Source organism: Rhinolophus sinicus, chromosome 9 (genome assembly GCF_057876585.1).
Source record: "Rhinolophus sinicus isolate RSI-liver-muscle chromosome 9, RSI-T2T, whole genome shotgun sequence".
Classification (NCBI taxonomy): Eukaryota; Metazoa; Chordata; class Mammalia; order Chiroptera; family Rhinolophidae; genus Rhinolophus; species Rhinolophus sinicus.
In genome coordinates this window covers 34,177,054-34,198,429 of record NC_142509.1, presented here as the reverse complement: position 1 = coordinate 34,198,429, position 21,376 = coordinate 34,177,054, and the positions used below count along the sequence as shown (strand labels likewise).

Here is a 21,376-nt window from a genome sequence, read left to right as displayed (position 1 = left end):
AACCCATAGTTGACTTTCAAATCCTCACCTTTCCCTCTGCCTTCTCTCCCCTCAGAAAAGGAACTTTGTGACTCTATTTCCCCGTATTCCCCTTCTTCCACAGGATTCCAGGGGTTTACATCCCTGCTGACACTGTTCAGCTGTGTGAACTTGACATATTTTTTCTCTGTACCTCAGTTTCCTCATCTGTAAAATGGGGCTGGTATCTGCCATAAGAGGTTGTGAGAATGTGCCTGGCAGAGCCAGCCATCAGCCATGGGGGGGCACTCATCACACACTGGTCACCTCTCCTGTAGGGCCTGCTTCTGGCCCTGCCAAGCATCTCAATCTAGGATTTTGATGGGGGAAAATAATGACACAACCATCCATTACTTGTCAAACTTTTGGTTTTTTTATTTTAGCCTTTACACCCCCACCCAGGCTGCCTGATACTTCTTCCTCCACCCAACTGTGGAGGCAGCCTGACCCCATCTTGTGCTTTTGGAGATGGGGAGTGTGGGGGGGCAATTCCCACCAGCCCCCCAGGGAGACCAGGGCATTGTACCTTTGTAGCTTGTAAACCTGCACCAGGACGGGGGCCAACACCTCACCCACCAGCTGGGTCTGGCCAGGACATGGGCTCGGGGCAGCTCCTAACACCTCTGGAGACCCAGAACCTATGGAGGAGCCACCGTCCCCACCCCCACTGCTCAGGACTTGGGAAAGAGGAGGACAGGAAGTGTACCAAGACCCCAGAGTTCCCTGCTACAGAGCAGGGCATGCTGGGAGAAGGCAAAGAACCAGGTGAGATTCTTGAGGTGGCTTTGTATCCAGCCAAGGTTCCTGGCCCTCTCCCTGGGGGCAGTGCCAACGGTCCTCTCTCATCCCCCACCCCAGCCAAGCCCAGAGCCAGGCACCCCGTCCCTTACTACCATCCAACAAGAAACAAGTAGTGAAAATACCAAGCTTGGTTGCTAGAAAAAAACCACCAAAGTATTAAAAATTAAATTAAAACAGAAGCCCAGTCAACTGAACCAGCAGTGAGCTGGTGATTGAAGACACACAGACAGCCCCCATTCTTCCCCGAGCCCCAGGGTCTCTAAATAGCAGGAAGAGGCCTCGGGACCAAGTCTGTCTGTCACCAAGAGGGACCCTCTGGGGAATAAAGGTTGGGAGGAGGTATCCTCAGAGGGTCCCCAGTGTAGGGCACTGAGGACTGTAAACATGAACCAGCTTGAGGGCCAGGGGTGTCCCAGCCTCAGAGATTCTCCTGTGAAGAACAGCCTCTGTGGTGAGAATAATGAAACAGCAGTCAGCCTCCCCATTGGAATATTGGGGGGGTGAAGGGGGCTGGGCTGTGATGGAGGGAGGGGCTTCCAGAAGCCAAACACAGCTTTGTAACTGTTTCTTTGCCCCCTACTGGATCAGCACCTGGGCCCTTTCTGGGTGGTGAGTTAACTCGTGGCCACCCCTCCCTAGTGGAACCTACTGGAAAGTCAGCTCATGCCATGGCTGCCCAGCCAGACTGGACCAGGTCAGGTGAGCTCCCAAGAGGCCCCACCCCAGTCTGGGGGCAGAAGAGCTGGCTCTGGCAGAAGGAGACTGAAGGATGTGGTTAAGGACAGTCAGGAGAGCACGTGAGAGCCACCACAGGAACACAGACACGGCCCAAGGCCAGAGGCCACTACTGCGCCAGGAGCACCACCTCAAGGCCTGGATGAGGCCCAGGGCAAAGTCTTGCCTGGGCCCCACTCCAGGCTAGCAGTGGTCGGGACCAGGCAATCTCACCATACCGGTTACGCATTAAAACCTGCCTGCCTTTTGCACCTGCTGCTTCTGGAGGCAGGCAGGCAGCCTGGAGCCAAGCCAGCTTCTCTGGAAGGCCCTGGAGCACAAGGAGGTCAGACCCAGGTGTGTGGCACAGCCGCGCCTTCTCTGTCCATGCTGAGACCAGGACCAGGGCTGATGGGGCATTTGTCTTCAGGCCGCAGATCCCCGTCAGGTTCATCACAGCAGCCAGGACCTGTTGCCAGCAACAGGCCTTTGCTGGGTAAACGGGCCAGGACTGCGGTTACAGTTCCTTTGAAACCAGTTCTCTCGGGCTTCTTGAGGCTCAGCCAGGCCCAGGATTCTCCTTAGAATCAGGCAATGGCCTTCTCTGAGTCACACAAGTCCTAGCTTGAATCCCCTGAAAGGAGGCCACACAGGGACCACAATTTCCCTCAAGACTTGATATGATTTCCCGGGGACCAGGTCCCCCAGTCTGTCAGGGCTGGGCCTGTCAGAGCAGCCCCTGGGACTCGAGTCCCACCAGAACCAGGACCCCTGGTGACCTCAGGGCTGGCTGTGACTTTAACCCTCCCCTTCAGGACGGGCCCTCACCATCCCTTCAGGGCTGGGCCCGGTTCCTGAGCCACTGACTCCTCAGGGCCCTGACCTCCTGCCCGTACCACTCGTGCAGCTGGGCGAAGGAGGCCGAGTCCAGAGGCCCGTTGGGCACTGAGCGCCGGCGGGGTGGCAGTGGCGGGGGCTCAGGACCAGGCCGTGCGCCGGTTGAGGTGCCTATGGGGGCGGCGGGTAGCTCGGTGCTCCAGACCGCACAGCCGTTCTCCTTGTGGGGCAGGGCGCGGGGCCGGCGTGGCGCAGGAGGGCCGCCCCCTGCCCGCATGGCGGCCAGCTGCTGCTCTAGCTCTCGCACCACCAGCCGCAGGTAGTCGAAGCTGGCCCGCGACAGTGCCTTCACCCAGCCCTCCATGGCGGCCTGGCTCTCGGCGGCCAGCACGTAGGTTCGGGCCCGGGCCCCCGCGAAGCGCACGGCGAAGGCGAACTCCTCCGCGGCCTCCACCAGCTCCACCGTGCAGCCCTCCAGGATGATGACGCCCACAGGCTCCCGGCTGGCCGGGTCCTCGAAGTAGAAGAGCATGTTGCCGCGCAGCACGAACCAGCGCCGGTGGTAGGCCGCGTGCCGGCCGCCCTTCTTGTACAGGAAGCCGGCGTTGTCCACCGGCGCGTCGCAGGTGGCGTAGAAGGCCAGGCTGCGCTCGTTCAGCTTCATGGCGGTGAGGAGGCGGCCTGCGGGGGGGGGGGGGGGGGGGGCGCTGCTCAGGGCCTGTCCCCAAACAGGACAGCTGTCACTCACGTGGCCACTGCCACCGGGTCACCCAGGGCCTCACCCTGACCTCACCGCCACCCTCGGCTGCCGTAACAATCAATATCCCTCTTCCACAAATGAGGAAACTGAGGCTCAAAGAGTGGTGTGACCTGCCCCGTGCTCACACTGCCCAGGACTCACACCTGGGTCAAATTCAAACGCTGGCCCCAGAATTGAGGCTCATAACCCTCCTGCTGTCCTCCTCCCCAAAACGATGTTGAGGATTCCTACTGCATGCCAAGCATTTTATGTATCTTAACTCACCTCGCAGCTAACCTCAGTTGGCAGGGAAATGCCTGACTCCGCCCCCCTCCCTTGACAGATGGGGAAACAAAGCAGAGAGGTTAGTGACTCACCCAAGGTCACAAAGCAAGTTGAAGGGAGCTGAAATTCAAACCCAGGCGTCATTTAAGGCCCTGTTGTTTCCATCATCCCCCGGGACCAGACTGGCTGACCTTTTGTGGTCCCTTTCAGGTCCCAGCTTTGATTTCCTAACTCTGCTTTGATTTGGTTGTCCGTGAACTGACAATATGAACAGAACCTATTTCAGAGGGTTGCAGGGACTTCGTTCGTCAAAAACATTTATTAAGCACCCACTGTGAGCCAGGCCCTGTTCTCCACACTAGGATAAAGCAGTAAACAGGATGGAGGGCCAGTGCTCTTGTGGTGCTGACATGCTAGTGGCAGGTGAAGGGGACAGATAGTTAACAAACACATAAAATGAGTCTGCCCGATGGTCTTCAGTGCTATAGAAAATCTAATACAGGGAAGGGGGTCAGGCGGGTTGGCAGCAAGAGGAGAGTTTGATTTTAATAGGGGGGTGAGGAAAGGCTGTACTGAGAAGGTAACATCTGAGCAGAGACGTAAGGAGGCAAAGGAGGGATCCCCTGGGACTCACTTGGCAGAGGGCACAGCAAGTGCAAAGGGCCTGAAGTAGGAACCTGCTAGAGTGCTTGAGGAAGAGCAGGAGGCTGGTGAGGCTAGAGCAGAGTGAGGGAGGGTGGCAGATGCAGTCAGACAAGCAGAAAAGATTGTGGTGAAATGATCCAGAAAGGACCCAGGCTTTCGTCCACACTTATGGAGAGGGGATGGGGAGACAGCATCCTGTACCCAAAGTAGAGGAATCGCGCTCTATCCACCTTCCTCAAGGAGCACATGATGGGGCAACACTGGCCAGGTCAGACTTATTGGGATGTGGTATGTGGGCCCCCAATGCGGCCACACCCTCCCTTGGGGTTTTCCATGGTCACTGTGAGGACCCACCTTATTCTCCTGCTTCAACAGCCTCACTCTACATAAGACAATGGCTACATTTTTCAAAAGACAAAGTATGTGAAGTCCCTGGAATGCCGTAGGTGTTCAGTTAATGCTTATTCCCCAGCCTGGATGGTGCCTTACTCAGGGCCTGGAGGAATGAGGTATGGTTGGTGGCTCTCCTGGAAGCACCTGGCCACCGAGGGGCCCAGCCAGGCAACCTGACCCAGGGAGCAGGGGGCGATTGCTCCCAACCAAATCCAACTCGTCTCACCTGCCTATGCAGTCAAGGAAGGCTTCCTGGAAGAGGCAACACAAGTTGATTTCATAGCTGAGTCAGCCTGTGCTAACGTGGTAACCAGGCCAAGGCCAGAGTCTCTGCTATGCCTCCCGGTGTGACTTCAGACATTGGCTGCCCTTCTCTGAGCCTCAGTTTCTCTCTCTGCAAAATGGGACTCATACATTCTCCCCCACAGCCCAACAACCTCATATGGACCCCAGCCCCATTTCTCACAGGAACTATCCACCCCACTTATCCCATTTCCCTCCTACCTCTCAGGCCACCACTCACCTCCCTGCCCTCAGCCCAATCTGCTTTCGGCGAGCTGTTCTCTGGGTTCAAATGTCAGCTCTGTAGTGTCCAGAATGTGTGATCTCAGGCAAGCTTTAAGCCTCTTTGGGCCTCTATTTCCACATCTGTAAAATGGGATCATAACAGCACCTAAGTCAGGGTTGTTGTGACAATAACACAGTGATTACATAGAAGGCACTGAACATGGTGCCAGGCACACAGTATGTGCTCAGAAGTGGCAGCTGTTGACATTCTTCTCAGCCTCCCCACATGCTCCCCTCAGTGCTCTGTCTCAGCAAATGGCCTTTGGCTTCTCCCCTCACCCCCACTATGACCACTCATCAAGTCCAGTTACTCCCCCCTCCAACCTCTTCCAAATCAGTGGCCTAATCTCTGCCCACTGCCACCTCTGCACTCTAGGTCCCCTTCACTGCTCATCCGGACGCTCCATCTGTGAGTGGCCTCTTCATCTGTCTCCCAGCCTCCACCCTTGTCCCTTCCCTATCCATGTTCTTCAGGGTAAGAACCAAACTCTATCCTAGGCCTCTCCACTGAAATCCATGCCCCATAGCGAGATCCTGTGAAAACCAAATCCAGCCACACTGCTCCTCCGCTCTAAGCCCTCCCATGGCTCCCTACTTCTCAGTATAAAATTCAGTCTTCCCCATGGTGTCCAAATTCCCTTCCTCTTGCTCACTCATCTTCAGCCACCCTGGTCTCCTTGCTGTTCCTCATGTTCCCGTCTCAGGGCCTTTGCCCTGGCTGTTCCCTCTGCCTGGAATGCCCTTCCCATATCTTCACATGGCCAACTCCTCATCCTTCAGTTTCAGCTTGACCATCACCTCCTCAGGGAGGCAGTCCCTGACCACCCTATACAAGAGACTCCCCCAGTCACTCTCTTGTACCCCACCCTGAAAGTACCTAGGTCATTTTTGCCTTCTGTAGGGGCTTTTGTCTGGATCCCAGTGTCTGGCAGTAGTTGGTGCTGAAATGCCTGTAAAACGAGTCAAACAGTCATCTTAAACCTCAACAGCCCCATGACAAGGGGTCTATTCCCCATCCCACATTCACAGATGTGGAAACAGAGACACACAGAGATTAAGGCACTAGCCCAAAGGTACAATGCTGTGCCCAGAATCAAATGCTCTAGGCAGCTGGCCCAAAGGGACTGATCTTGGGGTCTCTCCACCCCATTAAGGCCAAAGGAAGAGCAGTTTCCCTCATGCTCAGCAAATGGAGCCAGCCAGGCCAGGGTTACCGGCAATGCAGGACCCTGCTCTGTCCACGGCCTCTGCTTCCTCCAACCCCAGCAAGAACCAGTTTGTAGAGGGGTGAGGGGGTGAGTACAGTAAGCAGCAGGGGCACGGCTCTAGCCTCTGTCAGGGCCTGGTCCCTGGCTTATCTCCTCACACTCCTGTTTTCCAAGACGGTCAAAGTCCACTGTGGGCACTGCTACTGATTCAACAGCTCATGGCCAGGCACAGAGCTGGAGGGGGCCCAGCTCCTTTATGGTCCCAGGGCCAAGTTCTCGCCTCCTCTAGAACAGGCTGGAGGGCCTTGAGAAAGTCACTTCACCTTTCCAAGCCTCAGTTTCCTCATCCATCAGTGGGCTGTGGAGAGGATTCAATGAGCTAAAACGAGGAAAGCCTGCTGGAAAACTGTGGGAAAGCCACCAAACACATTGCCGTTATGAGTTGGGATTTTCACAGCCTCATCTATAAAATGAGAACACTAACACCCATCCTTCCAGGAAGGGTTGAATAAATTAATCCTGAAGAGCCATTTTGCAAATTGCTTAGCAGGTAGTGAGCACTCAGGAAAGCTGTCCAAAAGGCAAGTAATTAGCTCAAGGTCTCCCGGGAAACGGGTGGCCCAGAATCCTGGACTCTGGGGAACCTGTGGTATGGCATTTTGGCACACACTTCAAGGAAAGAAACCAGACCACAAGTCCTGAGGGTGAATCCAGCTGCCACAGTGTTCCCTGGCAGTGGGCATGCAGGAGAGGGTGTGGTAGGTACAGGCAGAAAAACATGTGCTGGGAACCATGAAGCAGGGGCCACAGGGACGCCAGGATGCCAGCGCCAGGCCAGAGGCAGCCCCACTGCCTATTGCAGAGACTGGATCTCCAGCTCTGATCCTAGCTGCCTTCTGTCCCTTCGTGTCGTGTGGAAGCTCTGAGTTTCCTAAAGGGCAGCCAGAGCCCCGGATCGGTGGTCAATGGCAGAATGTGAGTGCCAAGTGGAGGGCTTGCCCCAGAGTTCAAAAAGCGGCAGAGGTCCCTTATGGGGCTGGGGGCGGGTGGAGGAGAGTCATCGGCCAAGTTCGCCCCCCGCACCTGGGGTCCCTAATGGGGAAATTACAGATCCCCATCAGAGGGTTCTCCAGACGCCCGCGGGACCCCGAGGCCCACGGCGGCCGGAGCCCTGTCCCGCGCGTCCCCTTTGCAGATCTTCCCGCAGGTCCCCGCTCCAGGCCGGCCTTACCTCGCAGCCAGGCCTAGGGCGGCAGTGGCGGCGACGGAATGGGAGGCGCAGGGCGGGCGGGCGGCCTGGCCATGGCCCGGGACCCGCTCGGTGGCGGCGACGGTGACGGCGTCGGCGCTTTGTCTCCCGGGCGGCCGAGCCGGCGCAGCCGCGGGAGAGCGCGGCTCGGAGCAAAGGAGGCGGAGGCAGCCGGACAGCCAGCGACCCCCGGGCGCACCCCTTTAACCCTTCCCGACCCACCCGCCCCGGCGACTGTCCCGCCCGGGGGTTGGTCAGGCGGGACCCGGCACGCCCCCGGATTCGCCACGCCCCCGGATTCGCCACGCCCCCGTGGGCCCTGCCCCGAAACCACTCTTAAAGGGCCTACGATGTTTCACGAATCTTCAGTGCCTCGTCCCAGGAAAGAGGATCGGGTCCCCGAGAATCAACGCGCTTCCAGCGGTAAGGACCGGTTGCGGGTTCTCCCTGAAAAAACATCGGGAGGCCCAGGCAGGACCTCTCACTGAAGCCCTAGGCCTGGAGCCCGAGCTCCTCCCTGGCTAGGGTTGCCAGATTTAGTAAATTTAACGCCCAATTAAATTGAAAAATAACTGGACATGCTGAAAACGTGTGATTTCTAGAAAACAAGCTGAATACAGGATATTTCGGGCGTTCTGACCAAGTCAATGGAGGACTGTACTATATGTCCAGGATGCCTGGCAACCCTACCTCTTGCCCCATGGGAAGAGGGGAAAAGTTCTGGAGGGTCTTAGAGAAATCGCTTCACTTGTCTAGGCCTCAGTTTCCTCATCTGTAAAATAAAGACAGTAATGGTATGTCAAGTTCATGGCACAGAGCAAGTGCTGTCAGCAGATAGGAATTGCTGTCCTTTTTATTCTGCCCAAATAACACAGTTCCACCTCCCTGGACCTGTCTTTGCTTCCTGCTCTTGCTGCCTCCCCACAGTCCTCCAGGACTCAATCACTGTCTGGTTCTGGCCTGAGGGCAGGAGAGAAACAGGACAGACCTGGACCGTCTATTCATTCTACAGCGTTTCACTAAGTGCCTACTGTGTGTCAGCCGCTGTACCAGGCACTGTTCCTGAGTTGACCAACAAACAAGTAAGATGATTTCTAGAAGTGGTTCTGCTAGGACAACTATTAGCCATGGCAGTGGGGTAGAAATACTAGAAGTACAATTTTAGACAAGGTAGTCAGGGAAAGCTTCCCTGAGGAGCAGGGAAGGAGGGAGCTGCGTAGATATGTGGGGGAAGGATGTACAGGCAGAGGGACCAGCAAGTGCAAAGGTCCTGAGAAGGGACCATTCCAAGCATGTTTGAATGGGCAAGAGGCCAATGCGACTGAAGTCGAGTGAGCAAGTGGAAGAATAGTAGGAACAAAAGGTCAGGGAGTATTGGCAAAGGCAGGTTGCTTAGGGCCTTGTAGATCATAGGAAAGACTGCTTTCCAGAGTGAGAGAGACAGCTACCTGATGATAGCTGATGTCAGCTGAGCCCCTGGATCCAGCTATACCTGATGCTGAATTAATTCCTCCAGCAGGAAAGGTGAGGTCGAATTTCTCCAAGTCTAGACGCTTGCCACATAAGGCAAATGCCAGGCATATGGGCATTTGGGCCGTAGTGTGTGGGAAATTTCCCAGAAGCCTATGAGCCTTGGCTCTCAGAGCCCTCGTGCTGGAGTCAAGGGATGACATGAGTGAAAGAGGCAGAAGTCAGAGAGCAAGCGCCTGGCATCTTTTTTTTTTTTTTTGAATCATTATTTTTTCAGTTGACGTGAAATTTACATAAAAAATTAACTGTTTAAAAGTGAACATAGGGATGGCCGGTTAGTTCAGTTGGTTAGAGCATGGTGCTAATAACACCAAGGTTGCCAGTTCGATCCCCACATGGACCACCGTGAGCTGTGCCCTCCTTAAAAATAATAATAATAATAATAAAAGTGAACATAATGTATAACATGGTGACTATAGTTGGTAACACTCTATTGAATAACTGAAATTTGCTGAGAAAGTAGAACTTATATGTTCTCTCCCATACGTGCAAATATATATATATACACTATAAATATGTGAGGTGATAGATGTGTTAATTAACTAAATGAAAGAATCTTTTTACAATGTATGTATTTCAGATCGTCACAATGTACACCTTATCTTACCTCAATAAAACTGAAAATAAATCAAAGAAAATAAATACAGCTCCCAAATTTTAAAAAATATAAATAAAGGGAACAATTCATCGATGGTTAGTACATTCACAATGTTGTGAACCTACCCCTTCTGTCTGGTTCCAGAACATTTGTATCACTCCAGTGTAAAACCCTACACTCAGTAGCGGTTACTCCCCATTGGCCCCTGCCCTCAACCCCCAGCACTGCTAATCTACTTGCTGTCTGTGTGAATCTGCCTATTCTGGACAGCTCATATAAATGGAATCACACCACATGTGGCCTTTTGTGACTGGTTTCTTTCCCTCAGCATCACGCTTCCAAGCTTCATCCATGTAACAGCATGAGTCAGTATCTCCTTCCTGTGGTTTTACAGATGGACCACATTTTGTCTATCCTTTCGTCCCCTGATGGACAGACATTAAGTTGTTTGCCCCTTTTGGTGATGAACGGCGAGTATCTTTGTCACTGGAAATGTAGAGGACCGGAACAGGGACAGTGATTCAAAAGGACTGGAAAACAGAATTTCAAAACCAGAACTGGGTTGTGGCTACCGTTACCAAGTCCTGACGATTTTACCTCCAAACCATGTCTCGAGTTTGTCACTTCTCTGTCTCTACCACCACTTCCCCATCCCAGGCCACTGTCATCTCTTGCCAGATTGGCTGCCATAACCTTCTCTCAGGTCTCCCTTCTGGCACTCTGGCCCCTGCACCCCCTGAATCCATTCTCCACTGAATAAAATTTAAGTCAAATCAAGTCATGGCACTCTCTTGCTCGAAGCCTTTCCATGGTTTCCCATCGCCTCAGGAGTCAGTCCAGGTCCTCTCTGTGAGTGGCAAGACCTTACTTGTCTTGGCCTCTGCCCACCCCTCCAGTCTCTTCACACACATTTTCTTATCTCCACTCCCTCAGCTTTGGCCACCTGGCTTCCCTCTGTTCCTAGAATGCACCACACCCTGAACCTTTGCACATGCCGGTCCCTTCCAGGCCTCCTCCTTCAAGCTCTCACTCAGCGGTCACCTCTTCCAGGAAGGCATATGACCCCCAGCCCCACCCTGATGAGTCTAATGCCTTTGTTTCCTCCAATCGGTCATTCTTTCAACCAATATTTAGTGAGCACTAACTGCATCCGAGACACCAGGATACAAGGTAAAAAGACAGATAAGTACATACATGCATGTTCATAGCAGCACTATTTACACTATCCGAAAGGTGAAGACATCCCAGATCTCCATCGAGGGATGAATGGGTATATTAAACCTGGTCCATCCATACAATGGAATATTTACTCAGTCATAAAAAGGAATGAAATACTGACACAGGGTACAATGTGGTTGAATCTCGAATACGTTCTGCTAAGTGAAAGAAGCAAGACACAAAGGAACAGTGTGAATCCATTGTTATGAAATGTCCAGAATAGATGAATCCACAGGGACAGAAAGCAGACGATCAGTGGTTGCCTGGTACTAGGGGGAGGGAAGAGTGGGAAGTGACTGCTAAACAGGTAAGGGGCTTCACTTTTGGGTGATGAAAACGTTTTGGAACCAGATAGAGGTGCTTGTTGCACAACATTGTGAATTCACTTTAAAATGGTCGATTTATGTCATGTGAATTTCACCTCAATGAATTATTATTTTTTTTTGCATTTAATTAATTTTTTTTAATTTATTGGGGTGACAATTGTTAGTAAAATTACATAGATTTCAGGTGTACAATTCTGTAACACATCATCTATAAATCCCATTGTGTGTTCACCACCCAGAGTCAGTTCTCCTTCCATGAATTATTTTTTTTTATTGACAGGCAAGTGTTCCTGCCCTCCCTTACCAGAGGAAAAAAATAAGGAAGCAACATTCATACAGTACATTAGATGACGTTAGGAGTCAAGGAGAAAAATAAAACAAGGGAAGAGCATATGAATTGTGAATGAGGATGGTGAGCTGCCATTTTCACTAGGTGAGGCCTACAGAAGGTAGCTTTTGAGTAAAGACTGAAGGAAATAAGGGCATAAGCCATGCAGATAGATATCCAGAGGGAACAGCATTCCTGGTACAGGGAACAACAAATGCAAAGGCTCAGAGGCAAGAAACATGTCAAGGGAGCCAGTGTGGCTGGAGCAGAGAGAGCAAAAGGAGAAGAGAGGTGAGATCAGGGAGGCCTGTGAGCTTTACTGAGAAAGTTGGTGGGATGAGGAGGACCCACCAAGGAGATGAGAAGGTACAGACAACGAAGTAGGAGAAAAACCAGGGCAGGCCAATTACAGGTATCGTATCTGGGTTTGATGACTCTACCTAACCTGTGACACCGCCCCACCATCCCAGGTTAGAGGGTGGGTCCATGAGGGCAGGGAGTTTCGCCTGCTTTGTTCACTGTTGCGTCTCCAGCGCCTGGCACAGCACCTGGCATATAGAAGGTACTGTGTGACTCCAGGATTGAGCCAGTTCCTCCCAGGAAGGTGCCCACAGGACCTGCCATCTGGCATCCAGATTTTGGCCTCCCAGCCCTTTCTACTGATCCCCCACTTTGTGCAGCCACCAGCAGGGAAGATAGTGGTCCAAGCTGGGGTGTGAGGCGGAGTTTCCTTCCACAGTGGTTGCCCCACCCCAGAAGTGGCCAGGCCCAGCCAGCACCAAGAAGGAACTGAAATTGTCCTCCACCACAAATACTTGGCCCAGGCTACAGACTGGGAGAGGGGAAGCGATAGGAAAGGCCAGAGTCCCTGGCCCTCAAAAGGCCCCCCTCCTCTGGGAGGAGTGGGGGAGAAACGGGGACCCGTGCACCACCAGCCTGAGGCCTGGGTCCTGTGTGTGACTTTTGCTGAAGGCGTCTTGCAAGGTCTTGCCAGCTCATTGCATAGCGTCAAATGGAGGGTTTGAGAGCCCTGCCCTAAAAGGGGGCATTGCTGAGTCCTCTCCTCCTCATCCCCTCTATTATTTACGGAGCCTCTCTTCTTCCCCCTTCCCAAACCCTCTCTTTTCTCTTCTGCTGCCGACCACCAAATTTCTGAATACTTCCTCCCAAGGAGCAAGTGAAACCTTGAGTTTCACCTGCTCCTTATCAATAACCAAGATGCATTGCATATCGGCCCAGGGCCAAGTTCCTTTGCTACACAAACCCTTATATTGAATCCTTAAACCAAGGCTCAGAGAGAGTAACGTGCCCATGGCCTCACAGGACGAGGCAGAGCTGGAGGTCCAACCCAGAAGTCCAGAATGGCTGCCTTTGGTATATGTGTTTCCTCCTGTTATATATCAGGTCAGAACCTGAAGGGAGGTAGGGCTGGCAGCCTTCATTTTTGAGCCACACCCAGGATTGCAGATGGCAGGGGAGGTCTTGCTTTTGCTTCTGAAGCCTCAGACGCTAAAGCAACTGGTAGTAACCATGCTTTGAGCTGGAGATTAATGGATGTCATGTGCACCTGTGGGTTCCAGTCCCCACTCTGCTATTTTCAAGCTGTGTAACCTCCTTCAAGGCACTTGGCCTCTCTGTGCCTCGATTTCCTTATCTGTAAAACTGAAGAAATAACAGTCCCCATCTCATAAGGTGCTACAAGGGATTTCAAGAATAGCTAACATTTACTGAGCCCGTGCTGCTTTGTTGTATTTCTCATGACAACGCTGAGAACTGGGAACGATTTTGCCACTCCCGTTTTACAGGTGAAGAAGCCACAATGAAATGGCTTGCAGCAAGCAAGTGGATGGAATCCAGGCAGTCTGGAATGCGAGTCTACCCCTGCTGTCCCTCTGGGTAATAATATAAAGCCCTCAGGGCAGCACCAGCACATAGTAAGTACTCAGTAACTGTCAGGTGTTACCACCCTCTCCTGCTCACAAGTTTTGGTTGGCAGTTCAAACGTCTTTGAGTAATAGAAAATTAAAAAAAAAAAACAACGAAGTCAGTGTCTAGGAAATGTGGTGTTTGGGGGTTAAGAAAATGAAAATATAGGGTCCTTGGGGAGAATTTCTAATTTAAAATTTTTAAAAATATTGATCAATAATATATGGTGATGGAAAGAGAACTGACTCTGGATGGTGAACACACAATGTGAGATATAGATAATGTATTACAGAATTGTACACCTGAAATCTATGTAACTTTACTAACAGTTGTCACCCCAACAAACTTTAATTAAAAAAATTAAAAAAAGAAATATTTATTAAAAATGAAAAAGTTTGAGTGCCAGACCTGGGTTCAAATCCTGCCTTGGAATCTGAGTAGCTATGTGACCTTGGGCAAGTCACTTTACCTCTCAGTTTCCTCATCTGGAAAAGGGAGATACAGTGTTGTTGGAAGGAGTCACTGAGCTTCAAGGCCCTTGCTAAGTTGTTAATATCTGTTTATTTAAGATCAGCCTGGAGTGGACTGGAAGCATAGTGAGGGCATATCCCAAACCCCCTCCAAATCCTGGCTCCTTTAGCTAACAAGTTTTTTTTTTTTTAACTTTTTTATTGAGGTGAAATTCACATAATGTAAAATTAGCCATTTTAAAGTACAATCCAGTGGCACTTAGCACATTCACGCTGTTGTGCAACCACCAGCTCGATCTAGTTCCAAAACATTTTCATCGTCCCAGAAGGAAACTCCACACCCATTAGCAGTCACTCTCCATTCCCCCCTCCTCCCAGCCTGGGCAACTACCGATCTGCTTCTTGTCTATGGATTTACCTATTCTGGACATTTCATGTAAATGGAATCATAGAACACGTGACCTTTTGTGTCTGGCTTCTTTCACTCCGCATGTTTCGAGGTTCGTTGTAGCATGCACCATTCCTTTCTATGTATCATTCCTTTTTATGTAGCATGTTCTTCATTAGTTTTTATGGTTGAGAAGAGACCACATTTTGTGTATCCATCATCATCCATTGATGAACATTTGAGTTGTTTCCACCTTTTTGCCTACTGTGAACTGCTACTACGAATGAACATTTGTAGATAAGTAACTGTTTGAGTACCTGTTTTCAATTCTTTGGGCTCTCTACTTTAGGCTAACATTTTGGGGTTTCCTTTAATGCAGATGGGGGAGGGGAGTATTAAGCGATTCTCAGTCATCTACTCCTCAGGGTATGAGAAGGACCTTAGAACAGGGTTAGCTAATAATGATCAACATCATCGATTGAGGGGCCTGTGCTAAGTGCTTTGCACACAATTTCATTTAATCTTCACAAATGCTTTGTGAGGTAGGTACTATCCTCATCCCCATTTTGCAGATGAGGAAATGGAGGCTTAGAGAGGTCAGACAGCAGGAAGGAGACAGAATCAAGGCTCCCATCACAAGCCTGTGTTTCCCAGTCACGATCCACCAATAATCACTAAGTACTTATTTCATTTTGTCTCAAAGCAATATTTTGAGCACCTAATATGTGCCAGGTTTGTGCTGTGTGCAAGAGATTCAAAGGTGAGCAAAACACCAGCCTGACGCTCCAGGAGCTCAGTCCTGTGTGGGGAGGGGAATAGGAGTGGGGGGGTGATAACCAATGAGTAATGAGCAAAGGTCTGGAAACATGAAACGGGGTGGGTCGGGGACAGAAAGAAGTCTGGTGTGGCCAGAGTGTAGGGTGTTTGGGTGGATATTGTCATGAGATGAGATCATTGGGGTTAAGACCTTGAAAGGGCTTGAGATGTCAGGATGAGGTGTCTGAATTTTATTCATAAGGTAATAGGAGCCATGGACAGTGTACAGCGGGGAGAAGCATGGCATATAATTAGACTTGTGCCTTGGAAATTAATAATAATAATATTGATAATAGAATGTATTGAGCACTTAAATGAATTATTTTACTTAATTTTCACTACAATTCTTTGAGGTATGTTCATCTCTTATCCCCATTTTACAGATGAGGAAACTGATGCTCAGAGAGCTCAAGTCACTTGCCCCTGGTAACAGCCAACACTAAAGAAAGAAGGCAGGTATTAAACCATGCCCCAAATCCGTGTTCTCAGCCTTGGTAGTCATTTGACGGTGGATGGGAGGCGTCAGCCCTGGAGCCTGCGAAGCTTCCGGAAGGGTTGGGGAAAACACAGAAGCGAGGTCTGGGAAGAGGCTGGAGGGAATGAGGCAGCCCAGGAAGCCGTTCCCCGGCCCTCCACCACCGGAGGCCACCAGGGGGCGCCAGAGCTCCGCGTAAACCGACTGCAGCCCGCAGGGTCCGCAGCCTGGGACTCTGGCCAAGCGCACACCTGGAAAGCTCGCTCGTGCGTCCCACGCTGATCCCCGGCAGGGGTGGGGACCGCCGGAGTAAGTAGGTTGTCGGTCCTCTGCGGAACCATTAGGGCCTTTAATTACCGGGATTGAAAGCGAATAATTATCTGCGGGGCCTCAAGCCACTGAGTCACTTCCCCTCAGAAACCAGATTCCCCGGGGTTGGGGGGGTGGGGTGCTCGGTCTCGGGGCCAAGGTCAGGATTTTGGAGCCTGAGTGTAAATCCCTGCATGGCCGCTTAGCAGCCTTGTAACTGGGGTACATTTCTTCGCCTCTCTGTACCTCAGTTTCCTCCTCTGTCAAATGGAGGGAAATAACATTCTCTCCATACAGTTGTTCAGAAGATTAAATTGTTAATCCGTCTAACGCCCTCACAATACTGCCTGGCACATAATGCTCTAATAATGCTCAATTCTGTTGTTACTATCATCATCACTATTACTTGGGCATAGTAGGCAGTTAGGAGCTGGAGTTCTGCAGTCAGGCCTTGGGTCCAGGCCAGCTGCTTCAGCCACTTACCAGTTGTGTGACTTTGGACACATCACTTCACTGCCTTGTGCCTCAGATTCTTCATCTGAAAAATGGAGACATTCATAGCAAACCCCTCCCAGGGGACAGGGGGGTGGGAGGATATAATATTGCCTGTGATGGTCTCGGCTTGGTGCACACTTCTGGAAATGGAGTCCAGATTATAAAAACTGTTCATTCTTTTCTTAGGCAAGGACTTGGGGCAATGCTAGAGTCAAAAGCACTGGGAGGGCAGAAAAGGGACTTAAGCTGCGGGAGGGAAGCCCCGCGAGCCTAGGTGGCGTCAGGAACCTGCGCTGAGCAGATTAGACCCCCCCCCCCAAGACCGGGAATCCAGACTGGAGAGTTCTGACAGCCCACGTGGAAGGCGGAAGGGCCCAGTTACAGAATAGTTTTCTGATGCTCTTTCCTGGACCTTCCAGCCGCCGTTGGACCCTGAAGGGTGGGGAAAGGGTTGGTTGGGCACTCCCAGAGCTGCCGTGTGCTCAGTATTACTTATGTGCAATGTAATAAATTACACCCTAACTTAGTGGCTTAAAAGTCCAAAGTCTCATCTAAATCAATCTTGAGATTCAAGGTACAACCATTCATTCTGAGGCAAATTCCTCTCCTGCTGTAAAATCAAATATGTTATGTGCTTCGAAAAATACAGTGGTGGGGCAGGCATAAGACAGACACTCCCACTCCAAAAGGGAGAAAGAGGTAACAGGTCCCGAGAGAAGTCCAAATCCTTGAGTCTCTAGAATAGTCCTCTTTGGCTAGATGTTCTGCCCTCCAGGCCCGTTGGGGCTGTGGTTCCACCTTGTGGACACACTGGGCTGGGGAGAGGTCCTGCCTCTGGCCACACCGGGATGGTGTTCCTGCCCCCAAAACTTTGCTGGGCAGGAGTGGGGCCCCCAAGGCTCTGTGCCCATTCATGGCTTTACTGGGCGCAGCCCTGGCTGCAGGCTCCCTGGGCGGGAATTACAGAACACTGGAACCGTAAGCAGGTGGCTCTATCAGCCTGGATTCACGATGGCAGCCCCACCCACATGACTGCTGGGGGCTCTCCGCGGTGGCCCCACCCTTGAGGTGGCCCTCAGCCTGGGTAGTGCTGCCGGCAGCTCCTCCGAAATCTAGATGGAGGCAGCCACCCGCCACACACAGCTTTGCTGGCGGCAGCACATGCCAGTAGGGGCCGTTGGAGCCGCTCCTGAAGTAGTTGACTGGGTGCTGGAGAGAAACCCAGCAACGAGGGCCCCTCCTTTGAAATCTTTCTGCGATCTAGGACCTTGCACTCTGGGCCTGTGATGGGAGGAAGCCCTAATGAACTCCAAAATGCCTCTGGGTCATTCTTCCATTGCCGTGGACATCTTTCTTCTGCAGCCTTCTTCTTTCCTTTCGGGACCCTCACCAGAATTGCCCTGAATGGTTGGTTCACAGCAATGTAGGCTTTTTCTAGCATGCACCCCAAAACTCTTCCAGCCTCCACCCATTACCCAGTTCCAAAGCCATTCTACCTTTTTAGGTATTTATGACAGCAGAACGCCCACTTCTCGATACCAATTTTCTGTGTTAGTCTGTTCAGGATGCTATAACAAAATACCATAAACTGAGTGGCTTAGTGTGGGGACAGAGTCCCAGAGAGCAGTTTCCAGGCTCTCAGCCTCACGTGGAAAGGTGCTGGCTCAGTAAGTAGATAGCCATCAGCTGAGGCTAGTTGGCCATCAGCTGTTTACTGGTTAGCCATTAGCCACTGATATAACTGCCGTGGCTGTGCAGGTTCGTTGGTTGGCAGGCAGAGAAGTGGACGGCATATCGTGTGGCTCCTACTTCCTGTGTCTCCCCGGGCCGCCAGCGAGACTGGGGTGCAGGAAGACCACTTGTTGGAGTACCGGCGGATGTTTGCTCCCTGTGCCTCCAACCCAGCCACCAGCGAGACTATAGTGGTATGAACCCCTTATCCATGGCTCCATTGTTGTTCCTTTTTGACCTCACAATATCCTGCGTTCTTATGTAGGGAGCGGGACCAGAGACCCTGCATGGCACTTATAAACAACAGAAATGTATTTCTCACAGTTCTGGAGCCCGGAAGCCCAAGATCAAGCTGCTGGCAGATTCAGTGACTGGTGAGAGTCGGCTCTCTGGTTCATAGATGGTGCCTTTCAGCTGTAACCTCACATGGCAGAAGCACATAGGGATCTCCCTGGGGTCTCTAATAAGGGCACTAATGCATTAGGACTGTGCCCTCATGACCACGTCACCTCCCAAAGGCCTTACTTCCTAACAACATCACCTTCTGGGGTTAGGATTTCAACATGAATCTTGGGGGCATATAAACATTCAGTCCACTGCACCAGCCATTGCCCAGTTAGGGGGCAGACCAGGCTCTCAGGCCTCCTCCTCAAATGGGGCTCAGACCTTCTTCCTAGCAGAGAGAGGACCAGTCTCCAGAAGTGCCTTTTACAGATGTGGACACCAAGTCCTCCACTCACTGGCTGGGTGACCTTGGGCTACAGTCTTTACTCTCAAGCCTCAGTGTCCTCATGTGTAAAATGGGTGTGAGGGTCTATCATCCACAGGGACAAATCTCTGTGGCCACCACTCTTTACAGCCCTTTGGCATGTACTACTCTCACGCCGATTATAGATTACGCCAACATTCTTTATTGAGCATGTGTTATGTAGAAGTGCCACCCAAACTCCCAAGCCCTTCATATAAGGTTTCTCATCAAATTCTCCCCTGCAACACAGTGAGGTCAGCCCTTTGATTGTCCCCATTTTACAGATGAGGAAACCGAGGCCCAAATAGTCCAAGTGACCACATAGCCGAGAGAAGGCTGAACACAATTCTAAACCTGTCTGGGTGACCCCAGAACCTTCATTCTTAATTATGAGCCCCCTCAGACAATGGCATCCTGTCTTTGATGTGGGGAGAGACTCTGACCAGGGCTAATGACTTAACTTTTCAGTGCCTCAGTTTCCTCATCATAAAAAGGGGACAGTAATAACAGTAATGGTACCTACCCCAGGGCTGTCGTGAGAATTAAATGAGTTAACATATGTAAAATGTCCAGAACTGTGCTGTCCAGTACAGTAGCCACTGACCACATGTGGCTATTTAAATTTTAGTTGATGAACATTAAACAAAGTTATGAAGTCAGTTCCTCAGTGACACTAGCCACATTTCCAGAGCTCAGAAGTCCCGTATGGCTAGTGGTGACCATATTGGACATGAGAGAACATTTCCGTTATCACAGAAAGTCTCATTTGTCAACACTGCTGTAGAGGAATGCTTGGCATCAAGCAAGCCTCAAAAACTATTAATCATATTATTATTAAGCCTAGTTCTGTTAACTGTTATAATTATACTGTTATTATATCTGTTACTGTTAATCCTGTCCTAGCCTATTATTATTTTTATATTTATTATTAATCCTGTAACTATTAAGTGCTGTTATTGTTAACTATGATTATATTATTATAATATTACATTTATTAATATTGTTACTAACCTATTGCTATATTATTATTAATCCTGTAAGCCTTAGCTTCTATTATTACTATTATTCCTAGACCTGTTAACGGTGTTATTTATTATTACTACTAATATCCTATTGCTATTTTATATTTGCTATTAATCCTGTAATAGTTAATTGTAGCTATTATTATTCATTAGACCTGTTAACTATTGTTCCATTATTATATTTTTATCAACCCATTTATGATTAATCTTGTACCACTTAACTTTCATTTTGTTATGGTTATTATTGTCAATTGTTAACATTACTATTAATGGTATTAATAAGTATTTCTTGATATTGTTGTCAACTATTTTGTTATTAACCCTGAGTGTCTGGCCCCTGGAACTTGTCAGGCAGCAGGTGCTTTCACCCATTGGAAGGAAAGGTGGTGGGTCCTCCTCAGCTCAGACCGCTTTGCTTGTTTCCGGGGAATTCAAACCTTTTTCTCTTTTGGGGCCCCAGTGACCTGCAGAGTGGGAGGAGCCAGCCTCTCTGAGAAGATGAAATTGGTGCTCTGAGCCATGATGCTGTCAAATCTAGGGCAAGGCAAGGCAACGCGATGGAAGGGGATTCTTTGTAAACCCTTTGCCTTTCTAAGGAAAAACAAAAACAAAAAGTGAGAAGTCTCGATCGCGGAGAGTGTTGAAACCAGAAACTGGGCCCTGAAGGGGATGCTGGTGAGAAGAAATTAAGTGAGAAAGAAAACCACTTTGGGCCTCAGCGAAATCTGGCGCGAGAGGAGGCCTGCACAGTGATTAAAAAGGGGAAGAACCACAACTCTCCGTTTAAGTCAGCAGAACTGCCGTCTGGGCAGTGAGAGGGAAAGTGCCTGTGGCTGGCAGATTTCAGCAACCATTTGACAGCTGCTGTGTACCTGGCTGCTCTGTTGGCACCATTGGGCAGCTTTTTGACTGCAGGCAAGTAACTGCTCTCTCTGGCCCTCGGTCTCCCCAAGTGTAATAAAATGATAATAATATAGGGTGATCAGTTTAGGCTTCCCTGATACTTCCCCCACCCATTGTCGCACATCCTCAGATGCGGTGTGAACATCACTGGGGCACCTCCTAATGGGTTGCAAACTGCAGACTTTCCAGCTAGAATTCAAGAATCCAAAGCTCAACAGGCCCTTCTGCTGAAAACCCTCCATGGCGCCCTGTTGCCCTTAGAGGATTCCCAAACTTGGCACCGGGACCTTCCGGTCTCCATTTGAGGAGACGGCTTTTCCAGCTTCATCTCTTTCTGTCTATCAGGCTAGGTATCAGCACTGCCCTTTTTCTTTTTCTTTTTTTTTTTTTTTTTTAAGGAGGGCGCAGCTCACAGTGGCCCATGCAGGGATCGAACTGGCAACTTTGGTGCTACCAGCACCACGCTTTAACCAACTGACCTAACTGGCCACCCCACAACTGCTTTCTTGACTTTCTTTGAACACACCAAGTGTATTCCCACCTCAGGACCTTTGCACTGCTGTTCCTTTGGCCTGGAATGCCCTTCCTTCAAACCTTATCATGCCTGGATACTTCTTGCTGTGGGGTGGGGCAGAGG

General features: G+C 50.6%; 1 protein-coding gene and 1 long non-coding RNA gene across 9 annotated transcripts; one reads left to right on the top strand and one right to left on the bottom strand.

Moving 5' to 3' along the window:
* Nucleotides 1–368: 368 nt before the first annotated feature.
* On the bottom strand, nt 369–7,687 carry PHETA1 (PH domain containing endocytic trafficking adaptor 1). 4 transcript variants are annotated; one of them, XM_074321366.2, is made up of 6 exons: nt 7,439–7,659; nt 5,877–5,949; nt 4,956–5,080; nt 4,394–4,826; nt 3,487–3,652; nt 369–3,051 (listed from the first exon to the last, which is right to left on the bottom strand). In XM_074321366.2, the coding sequence occupies exons 5-6, from the start codon at nt 3,536–3,538 to the stop codon at nt 2,369–2,371; spliced, it is 735 nt and encodes a 244-aa protein (XP_074177467.2). In that variant the 5' UTR covers nt 3,539–3,652; nt 4,394–4,826; nt 4,956–5,080; nt 5,877–5,949; nt 7,439–7,659; the 3' UTR covers nt 369–2,368. The 4 variants fall into 4 exon arrangements, with proteins under 4 accessions (XP_074177467.2, XP_088657148.1, XP_019589635.3 ...); XM_088801022.1 differs by having other exon boundaries at nt 3,487–4,535; nt 4,659–4,826; XM_019734076.3 differs by lacking the exons at nt 3,487–3,652; nt 4,394–4,826 and having other exon boundaries at nt 7,439–7,687.
* A 54-nt stretch (nt 7,688–7,741) lies between these two features.
* Nucleotides 7,742–21,026, top strand: LOC109448582 (uncharacterized). 5 transcript variants are annotated; one of them, XR_016022409.1, is made up of 5 exons: nt 7,742–7,879; nt 13,262–13,390; nt 15,440–15,512; nt 18,332–18,440; nt 20,297–21,026. It is a non-coding gene; the product is annotated as an uncharacterized LOC109448582 (long non-coding RNA). The 5 variants fall into 5 exon arrangements; XR_016022408.1 differs by having other exon boundaries at nt 18,336–18,440; nt 20,297–21,025; XR_012492596.2 differs by lacking the exon at nt 20,297–21,026 and having other exon boundaries at nt 7,743–7,879; nt 18,332–20,129.
* Nucleotides 21,027–21,376: the final 350 nt, after the last annotated feature.